At 42.9% G+C, this 27310-nt stretch overlaps 2 protein-coding genes across 3 annotated transcripts in view; both read right to left on the minus strand.

The window, feature by feature from the left end:
* ITFG2 (integrin alpha FG-GAP repeat containing 2) overlaps positions 1-10080 on the minus strand; it is an 18335-nt gene extending 8255 nt beyond the window's left edge. The window contains exons 1-6 of one of the 2 annotated variants that reach the window (XM_074194661.1): positions 9881-10077; positions 3349-3444; positions 1844-1885; positions 1485-1656; positions 792-931; positions 295-428 (exon numbers count right to left, since the gene is read on the minus strand). In XM_074194661.1, coding sequence (XP_074050762.1) covers positions 295-428; positions 792-931; positions 1485-1656; positions 1844-1885; positions 3349-3444; positions 9881-9976 — 680 coding nt within the window. In that variant the 5' untranslated portion in view covers positions 9977-10077. Of the gene's footprint in view, positions 1-294; positions 429-791; positions 932-1484; positions 1657-1843; positions 1886-3348; positions 3445-9880 lie in introns of both variants that reach the window. The other variant, XM_074194660.1, reaches the window with a different exon arrangement.
* A 6422-nt stretch (positions 10081-16502) lies between these two features.
* FKBP4 (FKBP prolyl isomerase 4) lies at positions 16503-24088 on the minus strand. Its single transcript, XM_074194663.1, has 10 exons — positions 23887-24088; positions 21381-21525; positions 20741-20883; positions 19399-19519; positions 18889-19045; positions 18590-18680; positions 18375-18458; positions 17847-18038; positions 17285-17524; positions 16503-16730 (listed from the first exon to the last, which is right to left on the minus strand). The coding sequence occupies exons 1-10, from the start codon at positions 23989-23991 to the stop codon at positions 16623-16625; spliced, it is 1386 nt and encodes a 461-aa protein (XP_074050764.1). The 5' UTR covers positions 23992-24088; the 3' UTR covers positions 16503-16622.
* Between the last annotated feature and the right edge of the window lie 3222 nt (positions 24089-27310).

Below are 27310 nucleotides of genomic sequence, written 5' to 3' on the forward strand. Positions count from 1 at the left end.
GACTTATTGGCCAGTCTAGAAGGTGAAGAAGAAAGAAATGGGGCAGCCTTTGTTCTCTCTTCCAGGTAGTGCAGAAATGGAAACCAAAATTTCCTGAGTCCTTGAATGCATTCTATGCATGAAGGGTTCAGGTCTGGGACCCAAATGAGGAAACCTTTGCCAGCTTCAAGTCTGAATGATGAGCCCCTTCCTAAGAGATTCTTGCCCTCGGGAACACTTCTCACCCCAACTTGTTATCCTTGAGCCTATCTTACTTCCTCCAAAACATCCACTATTAACCCCAGTTGATCTTACCTGTTACTCTCCTCAGGGATAGGAAGGGACCCCTTGGTCCAGGTACACAGTAGAATGGCATAAGCACAGCCTGGTTGGGATACCATCAGCTCAGGGGTTCCCTGAGGCCCCAGAGTCACCGACAGATTGTCTACCTGCATCAAGCAGAGGTGACTTAAGGTAGAATTGGCAAGGTGAAAAGTTTGGCAAGGAAAGAAATGATATTCTGCATGTAGTAAGAGAGAAGAGCAATATAAAGTTGCTGAGCAGACCATGAAGTATCTTGATGTTCCCAAGGTAATCATATTGAAGCATCATCTCTTTGCTGCCTTTTCTTAAAGGCCCTGATACATCACTAGTCATTTACTCCAAGACTTTGATCCCTAAATAGACCCTTCTGAGTTCCCTATTATGATTCCTCCCCTGCCTCATCCTTCACCTGCTCAGTCCAACAAACCTTCTCTCCATTGTCCTTCCCCTCTAAACCATGATGCAGGGCTTCTATGCCACCTGCTCACCTGTCCCTCCAGTAACCATTTCTTAAGTGAAACCAGTTGTCCAGTCCCATGTTCCATGCTATCATTGGCTTCCTCCCATCGGAACGCTCTCACCACACGATCTGTGTAGCCAACCACCAGCTCACAACGCCCATCCCCATCTGTGAATATAGAAATAAGGTGATGGCTATGCCACTCAATCTTAACCATACCAGCCCCCTCCAGTACAGCTGCTACCCTCTGTCTGGTGTCCATATATGATCTGTTCTACAACAAATTCATCTGATACTTCTTACCAACTTATCTATTAAAGTTTAACTTCCAACCCACAATCATGTTAACTTCAAACAGTCTGGTTCTAGTACTTGTTTTTCTGTACTCAAAGCATCCTCTTATATAACTTTATTATTACCCCCTGTATTTCTTCTTTCCTAGTCTGTTTTCTTTTCCTACCTGCCCAGCTCAGTTCTCTTCTATACCATACTCCCCTCCACTGTGATCACTTTCTGGATAGCTACATAAAAAGCACTCCCCTGCAACTGCCTGGCCCAGGGCTTATACCATCTTCAAAGAGATCCATTCTTCTCATGATAAATGATCTTCTAGTGCTTAAAGAGAGGAAAAAAGCCTGGGCTCTCTTCTTCCTGATCATTCTGCCCTTTCTCTTTCTCTATCACCCTTTGGATGCCTGAAAAAAAAATCACTGAGGCCCACCAATATCACTGATCAGCATGACTTTGGTGTTGGCAGGGATGTGCTGCTTGAACACTGGTCGATGCTCCTCGCCTGCTGGTGCCTCATGGTGCCCAGAGGCATCTGAAGTCTTAGCAGGCATCAGGTCAAACAGGTGAAACCAGCCCTCAGCACTTACTGCCACAACCAAGTTCTGAAAGAAACAACGTTCTGTGAGAAACACAGGTGATTGGAGAAAAGTAAAGTGATAAGAGAGCTGATTTACATCATGACTTAAGGGACACTGTGCCCCAAAGATTAGAGCCATTGTTTTCAGTGGAGTCAGAAGGAATGAGGACCATTAATTTCTTCAGTTATCAGGGGTAAATCAGAATGCTCACCTTTCCCTTGTTACAAATATCTCCTACCCCAACACAAGTAAGCTGTAAGACAAAAGAGAAGATGATTTAGAGAGCCAAAAGGTGTTAAGAAACACCAATTTACCTCAATTGTTCTGGGATGAATTAGGGAAGAGAAAAAGCTTTAATATTTATCATTCATTGAGAACCTGTCCACAGTGTATTCTTTTTTTTTAAAAAGAAAAATTTTATTTATTTTGAGTTTTACAAGTTTTCCCCTATTCTTGCTTCTCCCCGCCCCCCACAGAAGGCAGTCTGTTAGTCTTTACATTATTTCCATGGTATACACTGATCTAAGTTGAATGTGATGACAGAGAAATCATATCCTTAAGGAAGAAAAAATAAAATATAAGAGATAGCAAAATTACATAAGATAATGAGGGTTTTTTTTTCCCCCTAAATTGAAGGTAATAATCTTTGGTCTTTGTTCAAATCCCACAATTCTTTCTCTGGATACAAATGGTATTCTCCAATGCAGACAGTCCCAAATTGTCCCTGATTGTTGCACTGATGGAATGAGCAAGTCCATCAAGGTTGATCATCACCCCCAGTGTTGCTGTTAGGGTGTACAGTGTTTTTCTAGTTCTGCTCATCTCACTCAGCATCAGTTCATGCAAATCCCTCCAGGATTCCCTGAATTCCCATCCCTCCTGGTTTTTAATAGAACAATAGTGTTCCATCACATACATATACCACAGTTTGTTAAGCCACTCCCCAACTGAAGGACATTCACTTGATTTCCAATTCTTTGCCACCACAAATAGGGCTGCTATGAATATTTTTGTACAAGTGATGTTTTTACCCTTTTTTCATAATCTCTTCAGTCCACAGTATATTCTGCAGACACAAACATGCTATTGTGCTTTTTGGCTAGGTCATTATAAACAAGCTAAAAAGAATTGTAGCAATAAGCACTGATGTCCCTCAATTCAACAATCTAAATAAGTGCTTCCAAATCAAAGCTTCCTATGTAAAGACTACTCGGTGGCAGAGAGTCAGACAAAAAGGAAACTTCCATTCTAATGGGGGAATGCAACACAGACAGAGACAAAGACATATAAAGTAATTTGGGCCAGAAGAGACAGCCAACAATTGAGCAGCTCCTCATGGAGGAAGATCGGCAGAGATGGCCTGGGAATATATTTCAGAGTTTGGTGTGTTTTAAGCACCATTAGTAATATGGCTTCATCCTGGCTTTAAAGGCTAAACTCCTTCACGTAGTCTAGGTTCCAATCTGAACTGTGCTATTTGCCATACAAGAACTATTATAGGGCAGCTAGGTGGCGCAATGGATAGAGCTCAGGAGTCAGGAGGACCTGAGTTCAAATCTCATCTCAGACTTAATAATTGCCTAGCTGTGTGACCTTGGGTAAGTCACTTAACCCCATTGCCTTGCAAAAAACAAACAAAAAAGAACTATTATAAAAGTCAAGGAGAGAAAAGTGAAAATTTACCCCTCTTGGAACCTCTTAGAGGAAAATACTGACCATTCCCTGGCAGGAACAAGTGATCCATGGCCGGGTGTCATCATTCTTGTACACTGACAGCTTCCCACCGGTGTCTCCCACCACCAGCTCATTCAACTTCAGACGGAGGAGAGACAAGAGAAATGTCATTGGGGATTAAGAATAACTATCATCACAAATTTTTCACTAAGCATTCAGTCACAAGAAAATCTAGAACTCCTATTGAATGTTCCCAAACCTTATTCTTGAGATACCCATCAGCTGGGGAATGACTAAACAAGTTGTGGTATATGATTGTAATGGAATACTACCATACTGAAAGAAATGATGGGCAGGTTGATTTTAGGGGAAAAAAAACAAAAATTTGCAAAAATAATGAAAAGTGAAAAGAACAAAATGAAGAGAATGTTATATAAAGTAACAATGATATGGTTTGAAGAATAACTGAGAAAGACTAAGTTATTCTGAATATTATTACTACTCAAATCAACTACAAAGATGTTATCTACCTTCAGAAAAAGAACTGATAAACAGAAATATGCATAGTATGCTTTTAAAGATATGCGTATATACATACATACATATATATATACATATATATATATGTACATCTGTTTGTGTCAAATTGTGACCTCTAATGTGGGGTACAGAGGGAAGGGAACAGTTCAGAACTTAAAATGCAAGGAAAAAAATTTAATTTAAAAACATCTTGATCTCTCATTACCATCAGTTTGTTGATCTATCTAACTTAAAACCTTTTTCCTACTCAAAACCATCCTTCATTCATCAAATTAATTTTGCTACAGTACGAGTTGGACCATGTCACTTCCTATTATTGCTTCTATAAGAAAATACTAAACACTCTGACATTCAAGGTCCCTGGTAAGCTACCTTTCCAGTCTGCTTACACCTTGCTCTGCAGCAGGAACTCTTCAGGGCCAAAAACCCACAAACAAAAAACAATACCAAATAGGATCACATAAAGTTGGACACTACTGAAAATGACTGAACAACCAAAAGGTGTTTTTTGACACCTGTGTCCAGGTTATGTAGAGTATGACCATGGAAGAGGAGATTTTATAATTGATCCTGGAGGTGACAGAAAGTCACCAAAGTTTACCAAATGAGGGGACAACATTGCTGGATTTGAGCTTTAGGAAAATCACTTTGGCAACTGAATGGAAGATGCACTGGGAGTGGGGAGAGACTTGAAGCAGGTTATTGCAACTTCCAGGTGAGAGTTGATGAGGACGGGTTCCAAGGAGTGAAAGAAGAGAGATAGAAGGGAGGGAAGGAGTGACAGAGAGAGAGAGAGAGAGAGAGAGAGAGAGAGAGAGAGAGAGAGAGACCGACCATATATTTAGCAGAGGTCAAATTGACAGGACTCGGCACATTTGGGACAGGAAAATGTGGAGTGGAGGGTTACACTAAGGTTGTGAATATGGGTGTCCTCTCCAGTGATAGAAAATATACAAAGGGGAAGGGCTTGGGAAGAAAGATAATTAAATTAGGTCAGTTTTTGTTTTGCTGAATGTAAGATGACCATGGGACATCTACTTTGAGCTGTGAGTCTGAAGGTTAAAGCTGGATAAATAGATCTGAGAATCATAAGCTACAAATGGCCATATGAAAAAAGTTCTAAATCACTAATAATTCAGAGAAATGCAAAGTGATTCTGAGGTTCCATCTCACACCCAACAGGTTGGCAAAGATAATAAAAAAAAGGGAAAATGAGAAATGTTGGAAGAACTATGGAAAATAGACACATTAATTAATGCTCTGTTGTTAGAGCTATGCTTTCTTCCAGTAATTCTGGAATTTTCAAACAATATCCAAAAAGTTAGTAAATCGTATACACACCCTTAGAAACACTGATAACAATACTGGGTAGGGGTGTGTGTGTGTGTGTATGTGCATACATATATATTTATATAAATATATTTATATAAATATATATGTATATATAAATTTTTTTAAGGTTATTGGGTTTTTTTTTTGCAAGGCAAATGGAGTTAAGTGGCTTGCCCAAGGCCACACAACTAGGTAATTATTAAGTGTCTGAAGCTGAATTTGAACTCAGGTACTCCAGACTCCAGGGCCGGTGCTCTATCTACTGTATCACCTAGCCGCCCCTACTAGATCTATATATTAATGACTTTTTTTTAAAAAGAGGCCAACAACCTATATGCTTAAAAATATTTATGGCAGCTCTTTTTGTGATGGCAAAAAACTAGGAACTAAGGAAATGTCCATGAATTAGGGAATGCCTGAGGAAACTTTGACATATGAAAATGATGGAATATTATTACTGGGCTCTAAGAAATGATGAAATTTCAGAGGCAACTGGGGAAAAAGAATTTAAGGAACTGATACAAATGAAATTTTTAAAAATTTTTTAAAGTTTTATTTTTTTAATTTAATATTTATTCTCATTTTGTACAAATTTTTTATACATTAATAAAATATTATTGTTAAGAGTAAAAAAAAGCCCCTCCCCAAAAAAATATAGGCTCGCTTAAGCAATAAAGGGGAGACAAAAAAATTAAAATTAAAATTAAAAAAGTAATAGTAATAACTGTAGGTATGGCCAGGTAGCGCAGTGGACAGAGCACCAGCCCTGAAGCCAGGAGTACCTGAGCCCATATCTGGCCCCGTACACCCAACAATCACCCAGCTCTGTGACATGCAAGCCACCCCAACCCCACTGCCCTGCAAAAACCAAAAAAAGAAAAAAAATGACCCAAAATAAAATAAAATAGTAATAATAGTAGGGGCGGCTGGGTGGCAGACAGTGCACTGGCCCTTGAGCCAGGAGCACCCGGGTCCAAATCCGGCCTCAGACACCCAACGATCATCCTGCTATGTGGCCCCAGGCAGGCCACCCAGCACCATTTGCCCTGCACCCCCTCCCCAAAATAATAATAATAAAAAATGTGCTTCAGTCTGTGTTCCAACACCACCAACTCTTGTCGTGGGTGGATCACATTCTTTATAAGTCCATCACAAAAGTTGCTTCTATATTTTTCCACCGTTGTTGCCATTGCTGATCGCAACTCCCTCCTTTCATATTTCTCCACTACCATGTACTATATTTTCTCTCTCCTTTCACTCTGACTCTGCTGTAGGGTAGCTGAGTGGCACAGCAGACAGACCCCTGGCCCTGGGACCAAGAAGCCCTGAGCCCACATACCACCCCTTAGGCCCAGCATCCACCTGGCCCTATGGTCCCAGGTAGGCCATCCAATGCCAGCCCTCTGCAAGAAATAAAAAAGAAAATGTGGTATATCTGACCACTCTCCCCTCATAGTCCATCTTCTCCTCTATCACTCACATCCCCCCACTTCCCCCTGTCCCCTCCCTTCTTACTCCAGATATCTGTACCCTATTGAGTATATATGCTGTTTCCTCTCCTAGCCACCTCTAATGAGAGCGAAGATTCCCTCATTTACCCTTGCCTTCCCCCCTTCCATATCATTTCAATAGCTCACTGTAATAAAGAAAAATCTTATTATATGAAATATCTTGGCCTATTCTCCCTCTCCTTTTTCTTTCTCCCATTACATTTCCCTTTTTTCTATTGACTCCATTTTTACACCATATTTTATCTTCAAATTCAGCTCTCTCCTGTGCTTCATCTATAAAAGCTCCTTCTACCTGCTCTGTTAATTGAGAAGGTTCATATGAGTATTATCAGTGTCATTTTTCTATACAGGAATGCATGCAGTTCATCATTATTAAGTCCCTCATATTTTCCCCTTCTCCTCCAATCTCTCTGCTTCACCTGAGTCTTGTATTTGAAGAACAAACCTGTTCAGCTCTGACCATTCTAACAGGAACATTTGAAATTTCCCTGGTTTGTTGAAAGTCCATCTTTTTCCCCAGAAGAGGACATTCAGTTTTGCTGGGTAGTTGATTCTCGGTTGCATTCTAAGCTCTTTTGCCTTCCACTATATTATACTCCAAGCCCTATGAGCTTTTAATGTAGTTGCTGCTAAGTCCTGTGAGATCCTGACTGCAGCTACACAGTATTTGAATTGTGGCCTTCTGGCTGCTTGTTAATATTTTCTCTTTGACTTGGGAGTTCTGGAACTTGACTATAAAATTCCTGGGGGTTGGTTTTTTTGGGATCTCTTTCTCGGGGGGATCAGTGGATTCTCTCCATTTCTATTTTGCCCTCTGCTTCTAGGATATCAGGGCAATTTTCCTGTAGTAATTCTTTGAAAATGAAGTCAAGGGGCTGCTAAGTGGCCTAGTGTATAAAGCACCGGCCCGAAGTCAGGAGTACCTGGGTTCTAATCCGGTCTCAGACACTTAATAATTACCTAGCTGTGTGGCCTTGGGCAAGCCGCTTAACCCCGTTTGCCTTGCAAAAAAAAAAAAACACTTAAAAAAAAAAAAGAAAATGAAGTCAAGACTCTTTTCCTGATCATGACTTTCAGGTATTCCAATAATTTTTAAATTATCTTTCCTAAATCTGTTTTCCATATCAGTTGTTTTTTCAATGAGATGTTTCACATTTTCTTCTAATTTTTCATTCTTTTGGTTTTGAAGTATTGAGTCCTGATTTCTCAGAAATTCAGCAATCTCCCTGAGTTCTGTTCTTTGTCTGAAGGATTTGTTTTTCCTCAGAGAGCTTTCCTATCTCTTTTCCCATCTGGCCAATTCTTCTTCTTTTTTTCTTTCTTCCTTTTTTTTTTTTGCTAGGCAATAGGGTTAAGCGGCTTGCCCAAGGCCACACAGCCAGGTAATTTTTAAGTGTCTGAGACCGGATTTGAACCCACGTATTCCTGACTCCAGGGTTGGTGCTTTATCCACTACACTACCTAGCCGCCCCCAATTCTTCTTTTTAAAGCATTCTTCTCCTCAATAACTTTTTGAACTGTTTTATCCATTTGACCTAAGCTGGTTTTTAGCATGCTACTGTCTTCAGCATTTTTTTAGATTTCCTTGACTAAGCTGCTGACTTCATTTCCATGTTTTTCCTGCATCTCTCTCATTTCTTTTCCCAGTTTTTCTTCTAACTCCCTCATTTGATTTTCAAAGTCTTTTGAGCTCTGTCATAGCCTGAGCCCAGTTTCTGTTTTTCTTGGAGTCTTCAGATGCAGGAGCTTGTGCTTCCTCATCTTCAGACTGAGTGTTTTGATCCTTCTTGGGCTCACAGGCAAAATATTTCTCGATGGTGTTGCTGTTTTTTTCTCTGCTTGCTCATTTTCCCAGCCTAAGCCTGTTTTGGGGGTGCTTCCTGAGCTTTTGGGACACTCCCACAAGGATCTCAGTGTGTGAGGCTCTGCCTTCCCTCCTGGTCTGTGAATGAGCATAAGTGTCCCCCCACCCCTGCCACGGGGCTGAGGTGGGGGGGGGGGTGCTGCTGTCCTATTTGGGCGGGCCTAGACTGGGATCAGGATCTGAATGTGGTCAGAACCCCAGCATCCTGTTCCAGGGACAGAGGCCAGAGCTCAGCCGTCTCTCTCTGCTCCCTCCCTAGGTTCGATGGGCTCATGCCCTGGGGGCTCCTGCTTGCTGGCTCTGCCTGCTTCTGTTTCCTGGATCTGGCCTGCCTTGGCCGCTGCTGGCTGTGTGCCCTGAGAGCTGGTTTCCCCTGTTCCCCTGAGTTGTGCCCGGTGCTCCCTGGGGCATAGATCAGGAAACTCCCCCAGCTGGAGCCTTGGCTCCCAGCGCTGTGGAGCTGCCTCCTCCCACCCTCCACCCCGGGGAGCAGAGCCTTTCTGCTCTTTTCCAGGTTACCTCGAGTAGAACTGCCTCACTGGGTCCCTCTGTGGGTTCTGGCTCTTGACAATTTAGTTAGAGTCCTTATTTTATAAGTTTTATGACAGAGCACCTAAGAGAGGATCCTCTCTTGTTGCCATCTTGGCTCCGCCCGGATACAAATGAAGTTTGCAGAACCAAGAGAACAATTTATACAATTATAACAATGCAAAGACATGCAACTTTTTTTTTTTTTTTTTTAGTTTTTGCAAGGCAATGGGGTTAAGTGGCTTACCCAAGGCCACACAGCTAGATAATTATTATTTGTCTGAGGCCGAATTTGAGCTCAGGTACTCTGACTCCAGGGCAGGTGCTCTATCCACTGAGCAACCTAGCTGTCCCAAAGACATACAGCTTTGAAAGATAAAAGACAAAGTAAAATGGAAATTGGTTTCCTTTGATTACAAAAATTTTTCTTTTCTACCATGGGGAAGAGAGATACTAGGTCTTCCTCCCAATAAGGAGAACACAAGAGGGAATCATATATTAGAACAAGCTTAAAAATTACAAACTGAATTTATTATACAATGAAGGACTATTAAGGTCCTATTGAGGAAGGGGACACATTTTCCCTAAAAGAGCCGAGGCTGGGGAGAGGCAGATGGATTGCTGCTCTCGCAGCACAGCCACTTCCGGCCTCTAAAGCGCCTCGAGGCGCAGAGCGCGTGCGCGTAGCTTTTTGGCGAGATCTCAAGTCCCGGGCTTCCCTTCCCCCTCCCGCTCTGACCCGCTGCGCACGTCACACGTTCGTCCGCTTCCTTCGGTGCGCGCATGCGCCGTGACGTACCGCATCGTTGTCGACGTCGCCGAGGCAAATCGCGTGCGGAAAGAGGCTTCCGCTGAACTCCAGGGTTACTCGCTGCACGTAGCTAACCGATCGCATCGCGCTATGTGGGGCCGAGGGCGCCAGGTATCCCGCTCCCAGTCGTCGCACTCTCCTGCCACCGTCCCGCCGAGCGGAAGTCGTCCGGTGGGGGCGGGGAGGTGGGCATGGGGCGGGTTACGTCATCAGCATGGCCTCCGCTCTTTTTCCGCCATAGAGAAGCGGGCGCTCTAGGCAGCGGGGCCTCCCAGCTCTATGGCTGCTGCGGCCAGGGGCGGGCCTTTTGTGGATGGGAGAGTCACGAGGTTGGTCAGAGGCCCGCTTCCTCCTGCTCATTGGCTGCGGGACCAGTCACCGCGCCGCCCACAAGCCCTTTCCCCACACACGATGATTGACATTCACCATAGCCCCTGAAGGTGCGTCCTGGTCACCCTCGCCCACGAGCGGCCATGAAGCAACCGTGGGCGGCCCAAACTCGAATACTGCCCAGAACTGACTCTGGAGATTATCCTAACGGAGGGTTCGTGTCTGATTGTTGATGCGGAAGACTTCTCTGAAACAGCCTTTGTTTACAGTCAGATTATAGAAATCACAGAAATTATAGGAAAGAGCTCCTGGAGTGAACTTCCCAAACCTGCTAAAGATCTATTAAAGAAAGATAAACCAAAATCAATGCACAATGTTGGTACTGACATGAGCAAATGCTGTCTACGGTGTGAGGTCATATATGCAGACATCACTTTCATGTACAATTAAGCTTTTTTTGAGTTAGGTGGTATTTGTATGCTTTGTGGAAGCAAATGTTACTTTTTAAAAAACCTTTCAAAATTGGAAACTTGGAAATGGATAAAGGATTAAAGGTCATTTCGTAAAGATGTTTAACCAACATGAAAGTATCAACATGAGGTCAAAAAGAGCCAAGAAATTGTTTTAAACAAATGGACAGTTAAGTTTGCAGGAACCAAGAGAACAATTAGCCTTGCCAAGAATTATAAATTAACTGACTATAAATTTGTTTACACTATGGAAAGGAGGAAAGGGATGAAAGTTTATAAGGATTACTACCTCAAAAATAGTGAAAAAGTGCAAAAATAGTGCAGAAAGCTTGGTGTGGAACCCCCTAAGCCAAGTCATCCCAGAAACATTTAAATATTAAAATAAAACAACATAAAAAATATTAACATTTCTTTAGCAATTTATTTTCTTCATTGAGGGTACTTGAGGCACATGACCTAAATTCCCCAGTATACAGATTGACATTAAAGGAAAAAAGAGATGACAACACTTAAGGATTTCTAGTTATATTCTACATAAGGGTTTTTTCTGGAAGTTTTGAGGGCACTGAAAAATCAATTTTTTTAAAATGTTTATTTAAGGCAGTGGGGTTAAGTGACTTGCCCAAGGTCACACAGCTAGGCAATTATTAAGTGTCTTAGGCCAAATTTGAACTCAGATCTTCTTGACTATTCACTGCACTACCTAGCTGCCCCCTCAATTTTTTTCTTTTTTTTTAATTTTTTTTTTTTGCAAGGCAAATGGGTTTAAGTGGCTTGCCCAAGGCCCTGCAGCTAGGTAATTATTAAATGTCTGAGGTCACATTTGAACTCAGGTACTCCCTGACTCCAGGGCCGGTGCTCTATCCACTGCACCACCTAGCTGCCCTTATGCCCCCTCAATTTTCAAGAGATGTTAAAAAAAAAAGATTACTGGGGGAAAATTACATATGGAATCACTAAAAAAAATATTGTTTCTTATGCCTGCTTTCCCAAATATTTACAAAATTTCTATGAAAATCATTTGCACATCTATCAGAGGCATCTGATAAAAAAAACAGCACAAGGAATCAGGCTGGCCATAGCTTTAGTTGTATAGCTGACTGAACAGTGCAGAGAATGTAAGACGCCTCTGTGTATCATAAAAAAGCATTTGATTTACTACATCAAATTGCAGTTTTAAATATTTCCAACAGTTTTCCATGCATGTTAAAATTATGTAATATCCCTCACTAGCTCTAAGAATGGAGATGTTTGACAATCCTCTGATCATTAATACAGGATAGGATAGAATAGGCATAGAATAGGAAGTTATACAGCAAAAGTGTTTGCCACTATTATTTAAACTATCCAAAAGAGTCCAAATAGAAGGGTGATTCTATACAGATGAGTACTTGCAGATTTTTCTGATTGTGAATGAAATTGTGCTAAGTTGCTCAAGATCCCAAACATTGCATTCTCCTAAATTAATTATGTAAAAGTTGAGCCTAACACTCCACAGAGGAAAAACCAAGTATTGTCTAGTCTTATTAAACAATCAGGTTGTAGAAGTTATACATATAGTATTTGTTTAGGTAGATACTGCACATGGACAATGAACTGCATCAAAAAGTTTCTAAGAAGTGAGTGGCCTAAATTGAATTGAATTTGGGAAGTCTTATAGCTCTTTCAACCACAAATATTTTTTAAACAAAAACTTATCCTTTTTATATTTTTCCATACAAAGCCTATGACTTTGATTCATGGAATACTAGTTTCTGAAAAAATAAAAATTTTATGGGTCATCCTAAAGGTAGTAGACATAGTGAGTAGAGACATAGTGAGATTATTGATGATTAAAAATAGTGGAGTAAAATACGCTATCAAAAAGGTATCAGACTGAAGAGATTTAGATGAGTCATGTAGTGAGATTAAGGGTCAGTGTATAGAAAGCCTATCCTATTGTACTGGACCTATTATACTAAGAAACTTAAGAGGAAAGATGAATGAGATGCCCAACTTCTGCAAGACAACTACTGTAAAACCTAGAAGTGTATTCCAGATAGACTAATGATCAAGAAAGTCAATAAAAATCTTTTCAAATAATAGGTGTATAGGGGCAGCTAGGTGGCGCAGTGGATAAAGCACCGGCCCTGGAGTCAGGAGTAACTGAGTTCAAATCCGATCTCAGACACTTAATTACCTAGCTGTGTGGCCTTGGGCAAGTCACTTAACCCCATTTGCCTTGCAAAAAAACTAAAAGAACCATAGTCAGAAAATCTGGATTCCATAAAACTGCCAATAGCTAGCTGCATAATATTAGGTCACTTTATTTCCTTGGTTTTGTTTTCTTTTCTATAAAATGAAGGGGATAGATTAGACCTGAGCTCAGATTGTGGTCTGCTGACTTCTGGGTATCTAAGAGACCTTTTAAGAGGACCCATGAAATCAAAACTTTTAAATAATACTCCCAAGAGACATTATTTGCTTTTTAAAATATTTCTATTCACATATCTGGGACATTAAATTTTCTTCTTGTACTTCATCCAAAACAACATATTGTGATATGCAGAAGCAAATTGAATGCAGAAGCAGATTTGAGAACATAACTATCTTCTATAAAGCTAGACTTTAAAGCATTGCAAAAATATTTAAAACGATGCCACTTATTTTAAATTTTTTTATTTTGGAATATATAAAATTTATAAAAATCATGTGTTTTTAAATTTTAAAATATCAGTTTAATTTCTAAAATTGTAAGTATTTATAGCTAACCCAAATAAGTTTGTTGGGGACTTAAGTTTTAAGATTGTAAAGGGGTTCAGGGACCAAAAAATTTGAGAACTGCTGGAACAAACTAAAAAATCTGGAAAATTCCTTCCAACCTTTGACAGATTCTATTAGTGCTTTATAGGGAGACTCCAATGTATAGCAGTTCAGCCTCATTCACGTAGATTCTAGCACTTGAGTGATCAATCCAACCAGTTCATATTCCCAAAACAGAAATATTATAATCCTGTAATGTATGTTTTACCCAAAGAAAAATAAATTCCTTCTTGAACCTGCATTTTTTTTAAAGTTCTAAAGAGCTGAACCTCCCTGCCAATATTATGAATTGAGTTTATGATACTGGTGACTACAATGTCAGTCATTGCTGCCTACATAAAGGAGTGTGATCATACCTACAGCACTTCAGTCACATAGAATGAGAGAACATCTAACCATCACTGAATTTATGAGTAAGAATCCCTTATTTCCAAACTGAATTATGAACTTCTGAAAAGGCACACCTGTTCTTGAATACTGAGCATACCCAATGTATAGTTAATAGAGCTAGTCTTTTTTTTAAGCCAGTCTTCTAAACCTTGTTTAGTTTTTTAGTCATAGCAGAAAGGAGGGCAAGAATAAGGATTTAGTGAGGAAACAGACTGACTACATACAGCAAATCTTCCCAAAGAGCTATGATTTGAACTAGAAAGTGACAGGTCACTAAGGCACTATGAATGATGACACTGCAAAGTCCCTTTAATTTCTCTGCCTCAATTTCCTCATCTATAATGTGGGGATAATTAGAGCACCTGAATGTCTAGGTTTTAAGAATGAGATTTTCATAATGTGCTTTCCAAACCTTAAAGCTCTACCTAAGTTATAACTATTGTGGGTCAGGGAGGTAGATTACAAGAAAAATTGGTTTGTCCTTTTGATACCCATTTTTGGAGAAATAATATTGAACTAGAACTAAGTTAAAGGATGTACGAAATTAAGGAACATCCTCAGTTGATACTTAAAATGTTTCTATGACATTAACAACAGTGGGGACAGTTGTTCAAATTCTAGTCTGAATTTGTAGTCTAGGAATAGCAGGATGTAAAACAAGGATTGATACCCAGGTTCTGATCATTGTTTTGTCAGACATGCTGTTTTTAGCTTGGACTATTCTTTTCTATTTACTAAGGAGATGGTACCTTTTGACCTAAGGTCAATTTGACAAATTATTCTTAAAATCAAATGTGCAGTTCTTGGTCACCTGGAAGGCCAAGGATTTTTTGTCTGTTTTCACTGTAGAAATGTCTGGCTTTTGCTCATGATGGTTAATAATTTACCTATGAAAGTTTTAAAGCTTTCCAAGGCTTTTATCACAACCTTGCCTGCATTTTGTTTAAAGGAACCACAACAGAAAGGAATATTTAGTTTAATTGGAAGCACTTTTGGTGTTTAAAGAGGTACCTTTAAAATGTGATCCTTGGTCACATTTGACTCTAATTGTACATAGTATCTTATGCCTATTTTAGAAGAAATTGAGTTTGTCAGGTAGGGTCATGAGATTAAGAAACATTGTGAATCTCCACTATCAAACTAATGAAATCACCTAGTTTCTAGGAGGCAAAGCTTAATAGTACCCTAACAAAGTGTTTCAGATAGTTACTGGAGGGCTCACATATAGCTCTTACATCTTAATGCCCTTAGAAAGTACTAGAAGTATCAGATTTTGAGAGAGGCCACGAAAGTTGTCATTTGAATACCAGAAACATATCAAGAGCCAAAATTAGAACAAAATCCAATGCTCTTTGCATGATACGATCTACCCTGTTTCATTTTTAGAGGAGTTTTGGAACTCAAAGAGATCTATCAAGGGAATGCCCTCAGCATTTGATAGTATTTTATTGAGCACCAAGCTATGCATTGTCATACAAACCAAATTCAAAACAGATATGGTCCCTGCCCTCTAGGAGCTTACAATCTCCTCAAAAAATATAAACAGAAGTCACCATTGACAGTCTCATCACTTAAGGACAATGCTATTAACCTAGAGTGTGAAGGGACCTTGAAGTATCAATGTGATTAGGGTCCTAGGCTGGATCCTATTGCCCTAGCTACAACTTTAAACTATAATTTTTCTTCTCTCATTCACATCTTTCTCCATGTGTTTCTCCCTGCCCAGTTCTATTACCACTTAAGAATTGCTCTCAGCATCCTGTTACTGGGTACCACTTTTTGACAGATGGTCTATATTCCCATGGGTTTGGCCTCAGTGTTGCTTACAATTGCACTAACTGGCTAAATTGCTTCAAAAAGCACCCTGGCCAAATCTACTATTTGCCTCAGAGAGGTTCTTTCCCCAACAAATTTCTAATTTTTGCGTATTATATTAGACTGTCCCCAACCCAGAGGTCTCACCCCTCCCCTCCCTCTTGGGCAGAACAGGTAGAACAGAACATAGCCTGACTCTAAACTTTGGTTGTTTCCACTTTATTGCTCAAGCATGGAACTTGAGAGAGGAGAGAGAGAGAGCAAGAATGAGAGAGAGAGAGAGAGAGAGAGAGAGAGAGAGAGAGAGAGAGAGAGAGAGCCTGGATCTTCATCATCGTGCAGTTAAAAGGCCAAAGGAGGAGGGATTGGTACAACATAGAACAGGCAAGGGGAGAGAAAGCATGGTTATGGTTAGGAAAAAATGGGAGGAAATGTGAAAGTAGTCACCATGATACCAGAAAGGACCAACTGCCACAGAGTCTGGGACTAGGAACAGACAGAAGCCAGGGAAATAGCAATGAGTTTTGTTTAGTTTTTTAAATGATATTCCCCTGCCATTAACAGAGAAGAGGGCATATTCTCTATTTTTCCCTCTACCCCCTAGATTCAAGACTAGATCCCACTCCCTTCCCAGTTTGGAAATGGATTAGGCTGCAGGAAGTAGCAAAATAAATTAACATTTTGAGGGGGATAGAAATAAATCATCTTTCCAAAAAACATTCCCAAGCAAACCTCAACAAACCTTTCCCCTTCCCCAAAGTCACCATTCAACCAGATAGAAAAATAAAGGTCTAATTCACTCAAAATTCTTCAGGTTTTTTTTGTTTTTTTTTTTTTTTTTAACAAAACTAACAGGGTGGAGTAGGGAAGGCTAGGGAGGGCATGGGAGGTAGGCAGCCATGAGAGTGGGGTTGGAGAACTGGCTATGCTTCTGCCTCTACTTGAGACTTGCTCACTTCCACACCATTCTGCTGGTCATCCTTCATCTCCGTGTCAGTTGGATAGTCTCCTCCAGCTGGTTCTGCCTCAGCCTAAGAAAGGAAGGAAGATGAAAAAGATTAATGCTTCTACAAAGCAAATAACAGGTACAGATCACAATAATCCCTAGTCTTTTCTTGAACCATTGGCCCCCACCATAAGGAAACAGATCCACATAGATCTGCTTCTAGCCATCACATACACACACCTGCATTTATCTAACCTCTGCACATACAAACTTTATGAGCAAAACACCATTCACAACACCCATATGCACTGATTCCAACCCCTACACAAATATGCTACCCATCATCACTGTCAACCCACCCTTCATACTTTCCTGGTCAGAAGTAGATTGCCAGTAGAGGAGAGAAACCTGTGATATCAAAAGCCCTGTCAACTGGGGCCTAATTTAATATCACAGGAGGGGAAATGGGCCAGGGTCAGAAACAGGCAAAGTAGATGCTATTCCATTTTACTGAACTGAAAAGAGATGCCTCTGGTCCTATCTAATTGTATGGTATGAGCAATACAAAGCTAAAATAAGACTCCCCCCTTTTCTTCCAATTTTCTTGATTTTCTCTCTTTTCCCAACTCTAGCTCTTACCTTGTTCTCTTTCTCAGCCAACCTCTGGAACATGTTAGCATAAAGCTTCTTCTCCCTGGCATGCTGTTCACGGATTCGTTGTTGGCAAAGCATCAGTTGGGTTCTGGCAGCCTTGTTGCTGGGGTAGAGCTTGAGGACCTTCTGGAAGTCATCCCGGGCCAGCTCAAAGTCATTCATAGCCAGATAGGCCTCCCCCCGACGAAAAAGGCCTTTCTCATTGTTATTGTCCAGCTCTAGGGCCTAAGAAGTAGCAGAGGGATCAGCAATTTGGAAGTGAGACCTCAGCTCCAAAACCTGAGATTGAATACATAATCATTTTAAAGGGTTCCCATAAATAGGAACAAAGTTTAAAAATAGAACCCCCCCCCCAAGAGAAAAATATAAAGGTGATGGAAGGGAAAAGAGCCGGGCCACAGACCCCTCTTAGACCACCCCTTTACCTTTTTATTTATTTAATCTGCTACCAAACTCTACATATTGTTCAAGATACTACTCAGTAGCTCCAAATCCCTCTTCTTACTTTTTTCCACCCCTCCAGCTTCACCCTCAAAAGAGCTCTAACCTTATTGCAGCTCTCCACAGCAGCAGAGAATGACTGCAGTTTGAGGTGACACATGGCCAGGTTCAGGTGTGAAGCCAGTCTCAGTGCCTGAGCCTGGGCTTGCTGTCCTTCCTCTTCAGAGAAGCCCAACTTGTATTCTAGCCAGGACACAATCTTCTTATATTGAAGCATAGCTTGCTTATACTTGCCTTCCTGGAATGAGAGTCAGGGCTATCAGGTTCTCCTTCTGCCCCAAACACTGGACAATAAAGCTGGGAAAATATGCCAGGCCACTAGACTCCCTGCCAGGCACCCAAAGAAGAATCAGCAAGAATCAGCAAGAATCTATCCTAATATATCCAAAGGCATGGCTAAGTCATACTTGTATCAACTAACAATAGGTAGACAAATTTTTTTCCTTTCCTGACAGACATATAACCAACCAATGAGCCCACTTTGGATAGGTTCAGAGGTATAGACTGAGGCTCTAGTCGGAGGAGTGGGAAGAAACAAAAAGCCCTAGAAAGGTCATGAGCCTGTCCCACTTACCTTGAAATACACTGTACCCCGTTCTTTCACTATGGCACTCTGCTCGAGCTTCTCTTCTGCATTCATTTCCCAAGACTCCTTGGCCTACCCAGCCCCCAGAGAAGAAACAATGCCTTTAAGCTCTCTCAGCAAGCAACCCTGGGGAGCTTGAGTGGCTAAGGCCAAGGGAACAGGAAACAAGGAAGGGTAGAAACCTGCCCTGATCTTATCCTTACCTTTTCAAAGCTCTTGAGTGTCACTTCATACTGTAGCTCTGCCTCCTGTGGGATCTCGAACTTCTCCTTCCCAGTGTTACCAAAACCATAGCTATGGGAGACAAGACAAACAATGGCATTGGGTCCAACAGGGATGGTAGGCACCTCTGACTAAAAGGTGACATGTGTTTGTATACCCCAATGAGATAATATTTATAAAGTACTGCACAAAGGTGGGCATGATAAGCTTCATAAATGCTGGTCTTTCTCCCCACCCCCTTGGAGTGACCAATTCTGCCTACCTCTGACCACACTCTCACCTGGGCTTAAGGTAGACAATAGAGTTCTCTCCCTTCTCCATGCGCTGAATCGCCTTTTCTAGTCCAGGGGGAAGATCATAGTTCTCACCCTCTCCAATCTTAAAGCTTAACTCTCGCTGGTCAAAGACCCGGCCTTTATGGCGACCCTCTATCACAACTGGAGTAATTGGAGACAGGCAGTGAGTGGCTGAGGAGAGAGCCTGCTATCCCTCACCTCCCCCAGTGCTGATGCCCTCTCTGGACAGATTCTTGAAGGTAGGGGAGAGGAAGGAAGTCAGAATCAGGAGCTATAGCAGGTAGAACACAGAAGGGAAAATTCCTTCTGCCTTCTAATCCTCTCCTCATGACTAGATATAAGGTCAAGAGACCACATAACTGGTCCTTTCATTTCATAAATACTTTAGAGGTATAAAACTTGCCCCAAATGACACAAAACCAGTTAAGTGGCTGAGACAAGAAGGGAGCCCCAAGTTTACAGTTCTTCTGAGTCATCAGATCTCTTTGCCTCACCTTCCACTATGGCTCCTTCGTTGGGTTTGGAGTAGCCTTCACCTCGATTCCGTATCCTTCGGATGATTCCACCATCCTCGTCCTCAGTAAGATCCTCTCCCTTAAAATCAAATAATTCTACCTACAGGAGAGATCACAGAGTCATAAGGTAGGTACTCCGGGTCTTCTTTCTAGTTCACCCTTCTCATTTATGAAGAACTGAAAGGTTGTCACTTGCCCAAGGTGACACAAAGAGTTCTGTCCGATACAAGATCTGAACTCAGATTCTTTGACTCTAAAGCCAGTGTTCTTTTCACCTATATAAGACAGAATTTTCCCTTTTTCCTCCTCCTTGTCTCCCTAATATTTTCCTTCTGGTCTAGCAAAAGGCAAACAAGCCTTTTTCAATTCCTTGTCAGCTCCTGAAATGGGTGGGGTGCAGTGTGAGTTAGAGAAGATGGAAAGCATATTTGGTAGATCATGAAGATACATCATTTCCTCATCAGCCTGGCTCAATATTCACCTAGTCTTGGTAAAAGCAAAAATAAGTTTCATTCCGATTTTGGTTAATATCAGTTTTGGTCTCTGGGCCACCGTTTGTTAAAAAAAAAAAAGAGGGAATACTTCTCTAATCCCTTCTAGCTCCCTCCCTGATTAGAACCAATTTAACAGGCCTCAAAATATCTAAAGATTATTATCAACAGGGAGTGACTCCTTCATAACCCGTGGATTTCAATGGCTGAAAAATTCATCTCTGACACCCTCTTGGTAGTGAACCTGTCCGAGTTTAGTTCTACTTTTAAGCTAAGAGAAGTTCAAAATACTTGGGTATGCCAAAATTTGTCCTTTATTAGCCATTATATTTGAGAAATAGAATCACCTTCACTTGAGAAGTATGTATCTGTTATCTATTTATTTGCATGTTAATCTCTTACTTATTCAGAATCTTGAAGATGGTTTTCTGAACATTGTGCTACCCTGCAAGGTTTTTACCTTTTCTCTGTGTTTTTGTTCTAAGTCACTGTCCAGGTGGTAAACAGGGAGAGCACATTTTTGCATGTTTGGTATAGAATGTTCAAGTAAGTATGCTGATTTGGAGTAGGCAGGGAAAGGGCACAGAAACTAGTGAGCTGAATGCTTCCATTACTTCTGCGGTAAGCACTAGAATATGTTTAGGCTGACAATGGTGGCAGAATCCTTACCCTTCTTGGGAGAGGCAGCCTGGCCCATGTCCTCCCACTAGACTAGGTCCTTAGACTTAGCCACAATGTTTCCAAGTCAGAGGGGCTGGCGGGCAGCCAGACCATGAGGCCAAGATAAGGTCCGGCTTATATTCTTTCTGTTTCATGGCATGCCAACTCACCTCAAACACCAAGGTAGCATTGGGGGGGATCATGGGAGGGCTGCCAGATGAACCATAGGCATATTCTGGTTTACAAGTGATGTGGCAGATTTCTCCTATTTTCATGGTGGCCACTGCGATATCCCAGGCTTTGATGACTTCCCCTGCAGACATAAAATACATTAAGTTCCCTACCCATCCTAGTTGAGATTTCACCAAAGGTCAGCAGGTTGTCCTGAGATGTACCTAACAAGTCAAAAACTAGACTGCTTCTTTAAGATGGGACCAAAAAAGCAAGAGGTTCGTTCACTCTTTCAATGAGTGCCCAAAAGTCCAAATGAACTTTTTTTATCCTTGTATTTATCCTAGTCTTCCAAGAAGATAGGCAAAGAAAAATTATATCCTAGTGCCTGCAAAGTCCAGTAGCCTAAGGTAGAAATAACGATATATGAGGAGAAATGGAGGGAAGAAATCAGTGGAGAAAGGTGAAGAAGGGGGAGTAATAAAAGGGAAATGTAAGGAGGACAAAAAGACCCTCTTCTGTCCTTTCTGTAACAAGTGATCCTGGCCCTGTGTCTAGGTCTTAAAAGTGGGACCACTGGAGTGTTACCACCACAGCCACCTCTCACACCCCAGGATTTTACTTATCCATCAGGTTTACCTTTGCCCAAGTCAAAGGAGAACTTGTCCTTTCGATCCAAGCTGGAGTCAAATTTGGTACCATCCAGCAGCCAGCCAGTATAGTGTACAGTGACCTTGTCACCGATCATGGGAGTCTCCGTGCCTGTGCCCTCTCGCTTGATCACCTAGGGAGTTTAAGGGACATCCTCATGCCCAGCCACATCTTCATCATCAGCCCCTCCTTTCACATGCTACAAGTCATATACCTAGACTTTACCCTTGTGGGGGGAGAAGATCCTCCTCATGGGGGAAGCTGTGTGTACAGGAAGACCTCCTCTCCTCTAATATAATATGAGAGAGATAATATTGGAACCAGAGTCAGAGCCCATTGGGTCTGTTTTCCTACTTATCATCTATCTGATTTTGGACAAACTAGTATCATCTCCTTGGGCCTCAGATTCCTCATCTGCAAAAATGGAGAGTTTGAACTAAATGTTGATACAACATCAACAATCAGCCTTTACATAGATAGCCCTTGTAAGGTTTGCATTGTTTTACAAATATTCCCATTCATTCCTCACAATCAGCCTTGGAGGAAGCTGGCATTATTTATACCTTACTTCCTAAACCTAGCTCTGATCCAGTGACACAGCCCACCTGGTGATCCCTTAAGCTAGACACTCCATGTCTTGGCTTCTGCCATTTTCTCTCCATGCTCTCCAGGCATGGAATAGTCCTCCCTCCTTGGCTTCCTTTAAGTCCTAACTAAAATCTCTCCCTCTACAGGAAGCACTCTCCAACCCCTCTTAATTCCTGTGCCTTTGTTCTGTGAGTGATTTCCTATTTATTCTGTAGATCATTTCCTTGATAGATAAATGTACATTTGCCTGTTGCCTCCTCCTAGTTTATATGCTCACAGAGGGCAGGGATTTTCTCTGGCCTCTTCTTTTATCCCCAGTGCCTGGCATAAAGCATCTTCTTAATATTTATTGATTATTCCCTCTTTTTCAGATGAAGCTGAGGCTGAGGTTAAATGACTCGCCCAAGCTCACACTAAGTGTCTGAGGCTGCATGTGAACTTGGGTTTCTTCCTCACTTCAGGTCCAGTGGATAAGAAATCCACTCAGTAAGAATCCCAAGTCTTCCCTTCCTTGGAGCCCAGCATTCTTATGAATTCACCTGGTCAACAGGAGAACAGGGACTGATTTGGAAGGAAGAGAAAGGGGATTTGGGGGGAAGAATCAAATCTAAGGTGAAAATAACAAGGGTCTAGAGAAAGCATAAAATGAAAAAAAAAAACAAAAAAGCACCTTGAATTGTGGAAAGGGAGGGTAATGGATGAATTACCAATGAAACTGAGATACGACTTGTATGATAATAACCCTTGACTTTTCCTGGGTCATTTATATTCCAGTCCACGGCTCTCTGGTGTTCTGAATTTTGACTCATTATATGTGGGTTTTACCAATATACCTTTGGGAATCTCACTGATGATAAGGGGGTAACTCTCTGGGCTCCTTCCAAGAACCTTATCTCCCTCTATCTCGACTCACAGAAAGGGAAAGACTTTAGAGTTCTGGACATTTCTGGGACACCGGTAGGGAAAGTCAATCTGCCCATAAATAAATAGGTAGAACCTCAAAACCCAGACAAGATTAAATAACCGGGTGGAATGACCTCCAAGCCGTGGACTGGACAATTCCCCACAATGCCTCGGTACTGGGCTACTTCCAGGGACTCAGGACACTGCTATTTCCTTTCCAGAACTTCTAAAAAGACAGGCTTCCTTCTGGGCCTCGGGCGGATCGTTCTCTCCGGGGTTTCCTAGCTTACCCCGCACAAGGCTCTCTTTGGATAAGCGACTGAAGGAGGAGCGCACACACGGGGCAGGGAAGCCGGGGGGAAATCTCTCAAAAAATATTCTTTTTAGGAAAGATGAAGGGCGCGCGTGGAGGTGGGCGGCGGTCCTTGTGACCCCGGGAGAAGCGCAAACTTAGGAACCTCTAGACCCCATTATTCAGGCCAGGCCCCCGGCCCTGAGCTGCGGGTGAGGAGGCAGGTGGGGGGGGCTCTCGGGAGCCTCTCCCAAGCCCGCCCGGGCCGCTCCGGGCCGGGCCGGGATGCTGGGCTCGGCCCGGCCCCGCCACACGCGGCCGGGGGGAGGGGCCCGGGGCCGCGGGGCCTTCGACACACCCACCGCGCCGCGCTCTCCGCAGGCCCCGGGCCGGCCTCGGGGCGCTAGCTCCGGCCCCCGCCACGCACCCCGACTTTCCGTTGCCGGCGCGGTCCCCCTCCGCTACTGGCCCCCTTCCCGCCCCTCGTCGGTCCGGCCCCCGGGCGGGAGGGCAACGCGGGCTCGTCCGGCCCCCGCATGGCCGGAGCCGGGCCCCGCATGGCCGGAGCCGGGCCCCGCATGGCCGGAGCCGGGCCCCGCATGGCCGGAGCCGGGCCCCGCATGGCCGGAGCCGGGCCCCGCATGGCCGGAGCCGGGCCGCTGCCCCCCCCCCGGGCCGCCTCCCCGCCCCCGGCCGCGGCCCCGCGGGCACCTTGAGCACGCCTTCGTCGCGCTTGGGGCTGATGTCCGCCCCCTGCAGGGGCAGCGGGGCCGCCTGCGCGCCGCCCTCCGCCGCCTTCATCTCCTCCGCAGTCATCGCCGTCCACGCAGCCTTCCTTCACTCGAGAAGCTGGGGCCCGGGCGCCGGGCCAAGCCGCTCCCCGCGTGCCGGGGCCGGGCCGGGGCGGTGGGCGCGGGCCGGGGCGGGCGGAGCGGAGCCGCGAGGGCAGCGGCAGCGAGCGCGGACGGCCGACTGCTGGGGAGAGGTTGGTCCCACCCGCACCCGCCGCCGCCGCCGCCGCCGAGGGGGAGGGGAGGGGCGGGGAGGAGCCGGGGAGGGGGAGGGCGGCCGGGGGAGAAGCTTCCAGAGGCTGCGCCGCCGAGCCGGCTCGGGCCCCGGGCCCCCGGCGCCTCCTCCCGGGGCGCCCCCGCCCATCCCCCCCGGGCTGAAACGGGCTCTTCCAGAGCCTTCTGGCCCCTTCCCGGCCCGCCCGCCGGCCCCTGCCAGGGGGAGCTTTAAACACTCAGACGTGACGGGGCTGAGGCTGAGCCCAAGGTAAGCCTGTGCCTCGGCGAAAGCCCCGGGCGCAACCAGCCTCACCCAGCGCCAGGGCCCGGACCTTCCTGCTCACCTGTCGGGGACAAGACGCTTACGTTTTGGGCCTTTTTTATGAAAGATTTTATTTATTTTGAGTTTTACAGTTTTCCCCCCAATCTTACTTCCCTCCCCCACCCCCAAAAAACTCTTAATTTTTAATAACGCGGTGATTTTGTTTTCCTCACCCTTATCCTTAAGATGGTAAGAGTTTTGAAATGCATTCACTAACTCTCAAAGTACTGCTGGTGAAGTAAGTACTTTAACTCTTGTTGCCACGCACATCACTTTTTTTTTTATCCTTTCAGATTTATTCATTAACCATTTATCATTAGAACGATGATTTTGCCCCCAAACCTCCTCACTGCTTCAGAAACACAGCTATAATGCTTCAAACATGCCCATGCTTTTTGTCATAGAGGAAAATATGGCACATTGCTTTTTTATTAGGTTATTACCAACAAGATTTGGTGGGTTGGAAGGATCTTCCCTAATCAGCCAGGGCACCTTGACCTTAAAGGATGGGTTCCAATGAGAGGGAGTGGAACCAGGACACCTTAGGGCAGGCACACAAAACTGGTTGAAACATTTCCTTTCCTCTTCTGTTCCTGGAGTAGCAAAAGGCAATTCCCTCTTACCTGTTCAACAGTTTGCTTCCTGTTTCCCTCCAACTTAAAAGGAGGGGTATGAAGGGAAAAGAGCCCTTTGTTCCTTCTCAGCAGCCATCAAAGCAGTTTGAATTAGGTCTTTTCGTGGCCTGTTCTTGTTTTTGTTTTTTCTCTTCTATACTTTTTGAAACTGTCATTTAAAATTGACACACACAGACGCACAGACCTACTATGCCTGACCACAAATGCTTGCAGTGGGATTGAAAAGCAGGCACAAAACAGGCAGACTGTCTGGGAGCAAAATTGATGAGGGAGAGACTGCATTTATAATTAATAGTAATCTGCCAGAGTTCAGGTATTTGGATCATGTTCCTTTTTTGAACCCAAAGAAAATAAGGAAAATGAGCTGAAAAAACTCTTTGTGGATGATTGTGGGGCCTGGAGTCAGGAGAATGCAGATGCGGCTTCACATACTTCCTAACTATATGAGCAAGTCACTTAACTTGTGCCTCAATTTCCTCATCTGTAAAAATGAAGGTAATAATAGCACTAACCTCACAGGAATCAATCTATTTGTAAAGTGCCTGTTAAATGCTATATAAATGTTAGCTATTGTTGTTATTTTTATTAATTAAATACTTCACTGGATTTGGTAATGTTTTCTTCTCGAGCATACCTTAGCACTGAAATGGCTGAGATTCTTGTCTTGACTAGTATTATAATACACCTTCAAGTTCAGGCCACCCTTGACACTTGAGATGCAACTCAAATCATAGATCCTGTTTCTCATGGGCTTGGACCTCATTCAAAACAGCCACTCTCAGGATGTGCCATATTATTAACCCCGTTTTACAAATGGTGAAAAGACTACTTAGGCTAGGGTGACTTGACCAAGATCACTCAGGTAGAAAACAAAAGGTCTTCTGATCCCAAATCTACAATATTTCTTCCATAATTTATACATAGTTTTATAGAGTTGCCAACAGAAAGGGCTAGAGAGCAAAGTGCTCTGTTCTAATTTGATAATAACTAGGTTCCATAATCTCATTGAAACAGGTCCTTTCATTATTCCCTGATCATCTTCTAATGTCCAAGCAGGACTCCATCCTGATCACTTCTCTGCAGATGTGTCTGTTATGTTGTTGATTGTTTGCCTAAGTCTTTTCTAGCCAGTTTAGCACTTTCTTACATAGAACAGCTGGATGATACAGAAGATAGCATGTGGGACTTGGAGTTTGAATTCAGAAATAATATGCTTTCTCTATACGTGACCCTGGCAAGTCACTTAACTTTTCAGCCTCTGTTTACTCCTTTGGAAAATGAGAATAATAGCAATAAATTTAACTGGGGCCCTAATTTCTAGTATTTAATAAAAGCAGGCCACAATGGAATGGGAGGTGGGGGTACTGTTAGAATCTAGATAGGAGATGCAGCAAACCCTACTCCGGGAAATGAGGTCAGACTTGTTGGAATGTAAATAGGGATTATTTCAATTTTGCCTTTGTCTCCCCAGTGATTAGCACAGTATATGGCACGTTGCTTAGTTATTTGATAAAATGAATATTAGAAAAAAAAGATTCTGCTGCCTCCCCCAAGACTCCTGAGATATAAACTAGATTCTTTTGTCTTATCACTAGGAAAATGGTTTTTGACCATTTGGTTTTTAAAATAAACGTTTGTATCTTTGAAAAACAAAAAAGCATCATGGATAAAGTGCTGGCCTGAAGTCAGGAAGAACTGAGTCCAAATCTGGTTTCAGATACTAGCTTTGTGGTGTTGGGCAAGTTACTTGAGCCATGTTTGCCTCCGTTTTCTCAATTTCTACCAGGATTCTTGTAAAAAATGAAGTGAAATAATATTTGATGATAATGATAAAAATTAAATAATGAAATAAAGGATTTAACATGTGGCACTAGCTATTATTGTTGTTATTATTTTTCTTTTCATTCTTCTTTATGATGAATTATCTGTTTTTTTTTGCTTTTCCTAATTGTGAAGAAGAATCACAGAGTGCCCTGGCACTTGGGGATCTTGCTGGAAGGGATGTCTACCTTTGCCTAGGAGTTTAAATCCAAGAAGAAAGTGAGATACCCTTTTATATGCTAATAAGGGTATCCATTTTGAAAAGATACTTATCTCTATGCTTTAAGACTAATTTTAGGTATTTTCTGGTTTACTCTTCACACCTCTTCCAATCTGTCACCTTTTTCCCT

The sequence above is a fragment of the Macrotis lagotis genome, chromosome 7, assembly GCF_037893015.1.
Source record: "Macrotis lagotis isolate mMagLag1 chromosome 7, bilby.v1.9.chrom.fasta, whole genome shotgun sequence".
Taxonomy (NCBI): domain Eukaryota; kingdom Metazoa; phylum Chordata; class Mammalia; order Peramelemorphia; family Peramelidae; genus Macrotis; species Macrotis lagotis.

Coding starts and splice junctions, on each gene's coding strand:
- FKBP4 (XM_074194663.1), bottom strand. CDS start 23,991: ATGACTGCGGAGGAGATGAAGGCGGCGGAGGGCGGCGCGCAGGCGGCC. Junction 19,046..19,398: donor CGAAGGAGCCATAGTGGAAG/GTGAGGCAAAGA, acceptor CAATTACTCCAG/TTGTGATAGAGGGTCGCCAT. Junction 18,039..18,374: donor GGGGTACAGTGTATTTCAAG/GTAAGTGGGACA, acceptor CTCTCATTCCAG/GAAGGCAAGTATAAGCAAGC.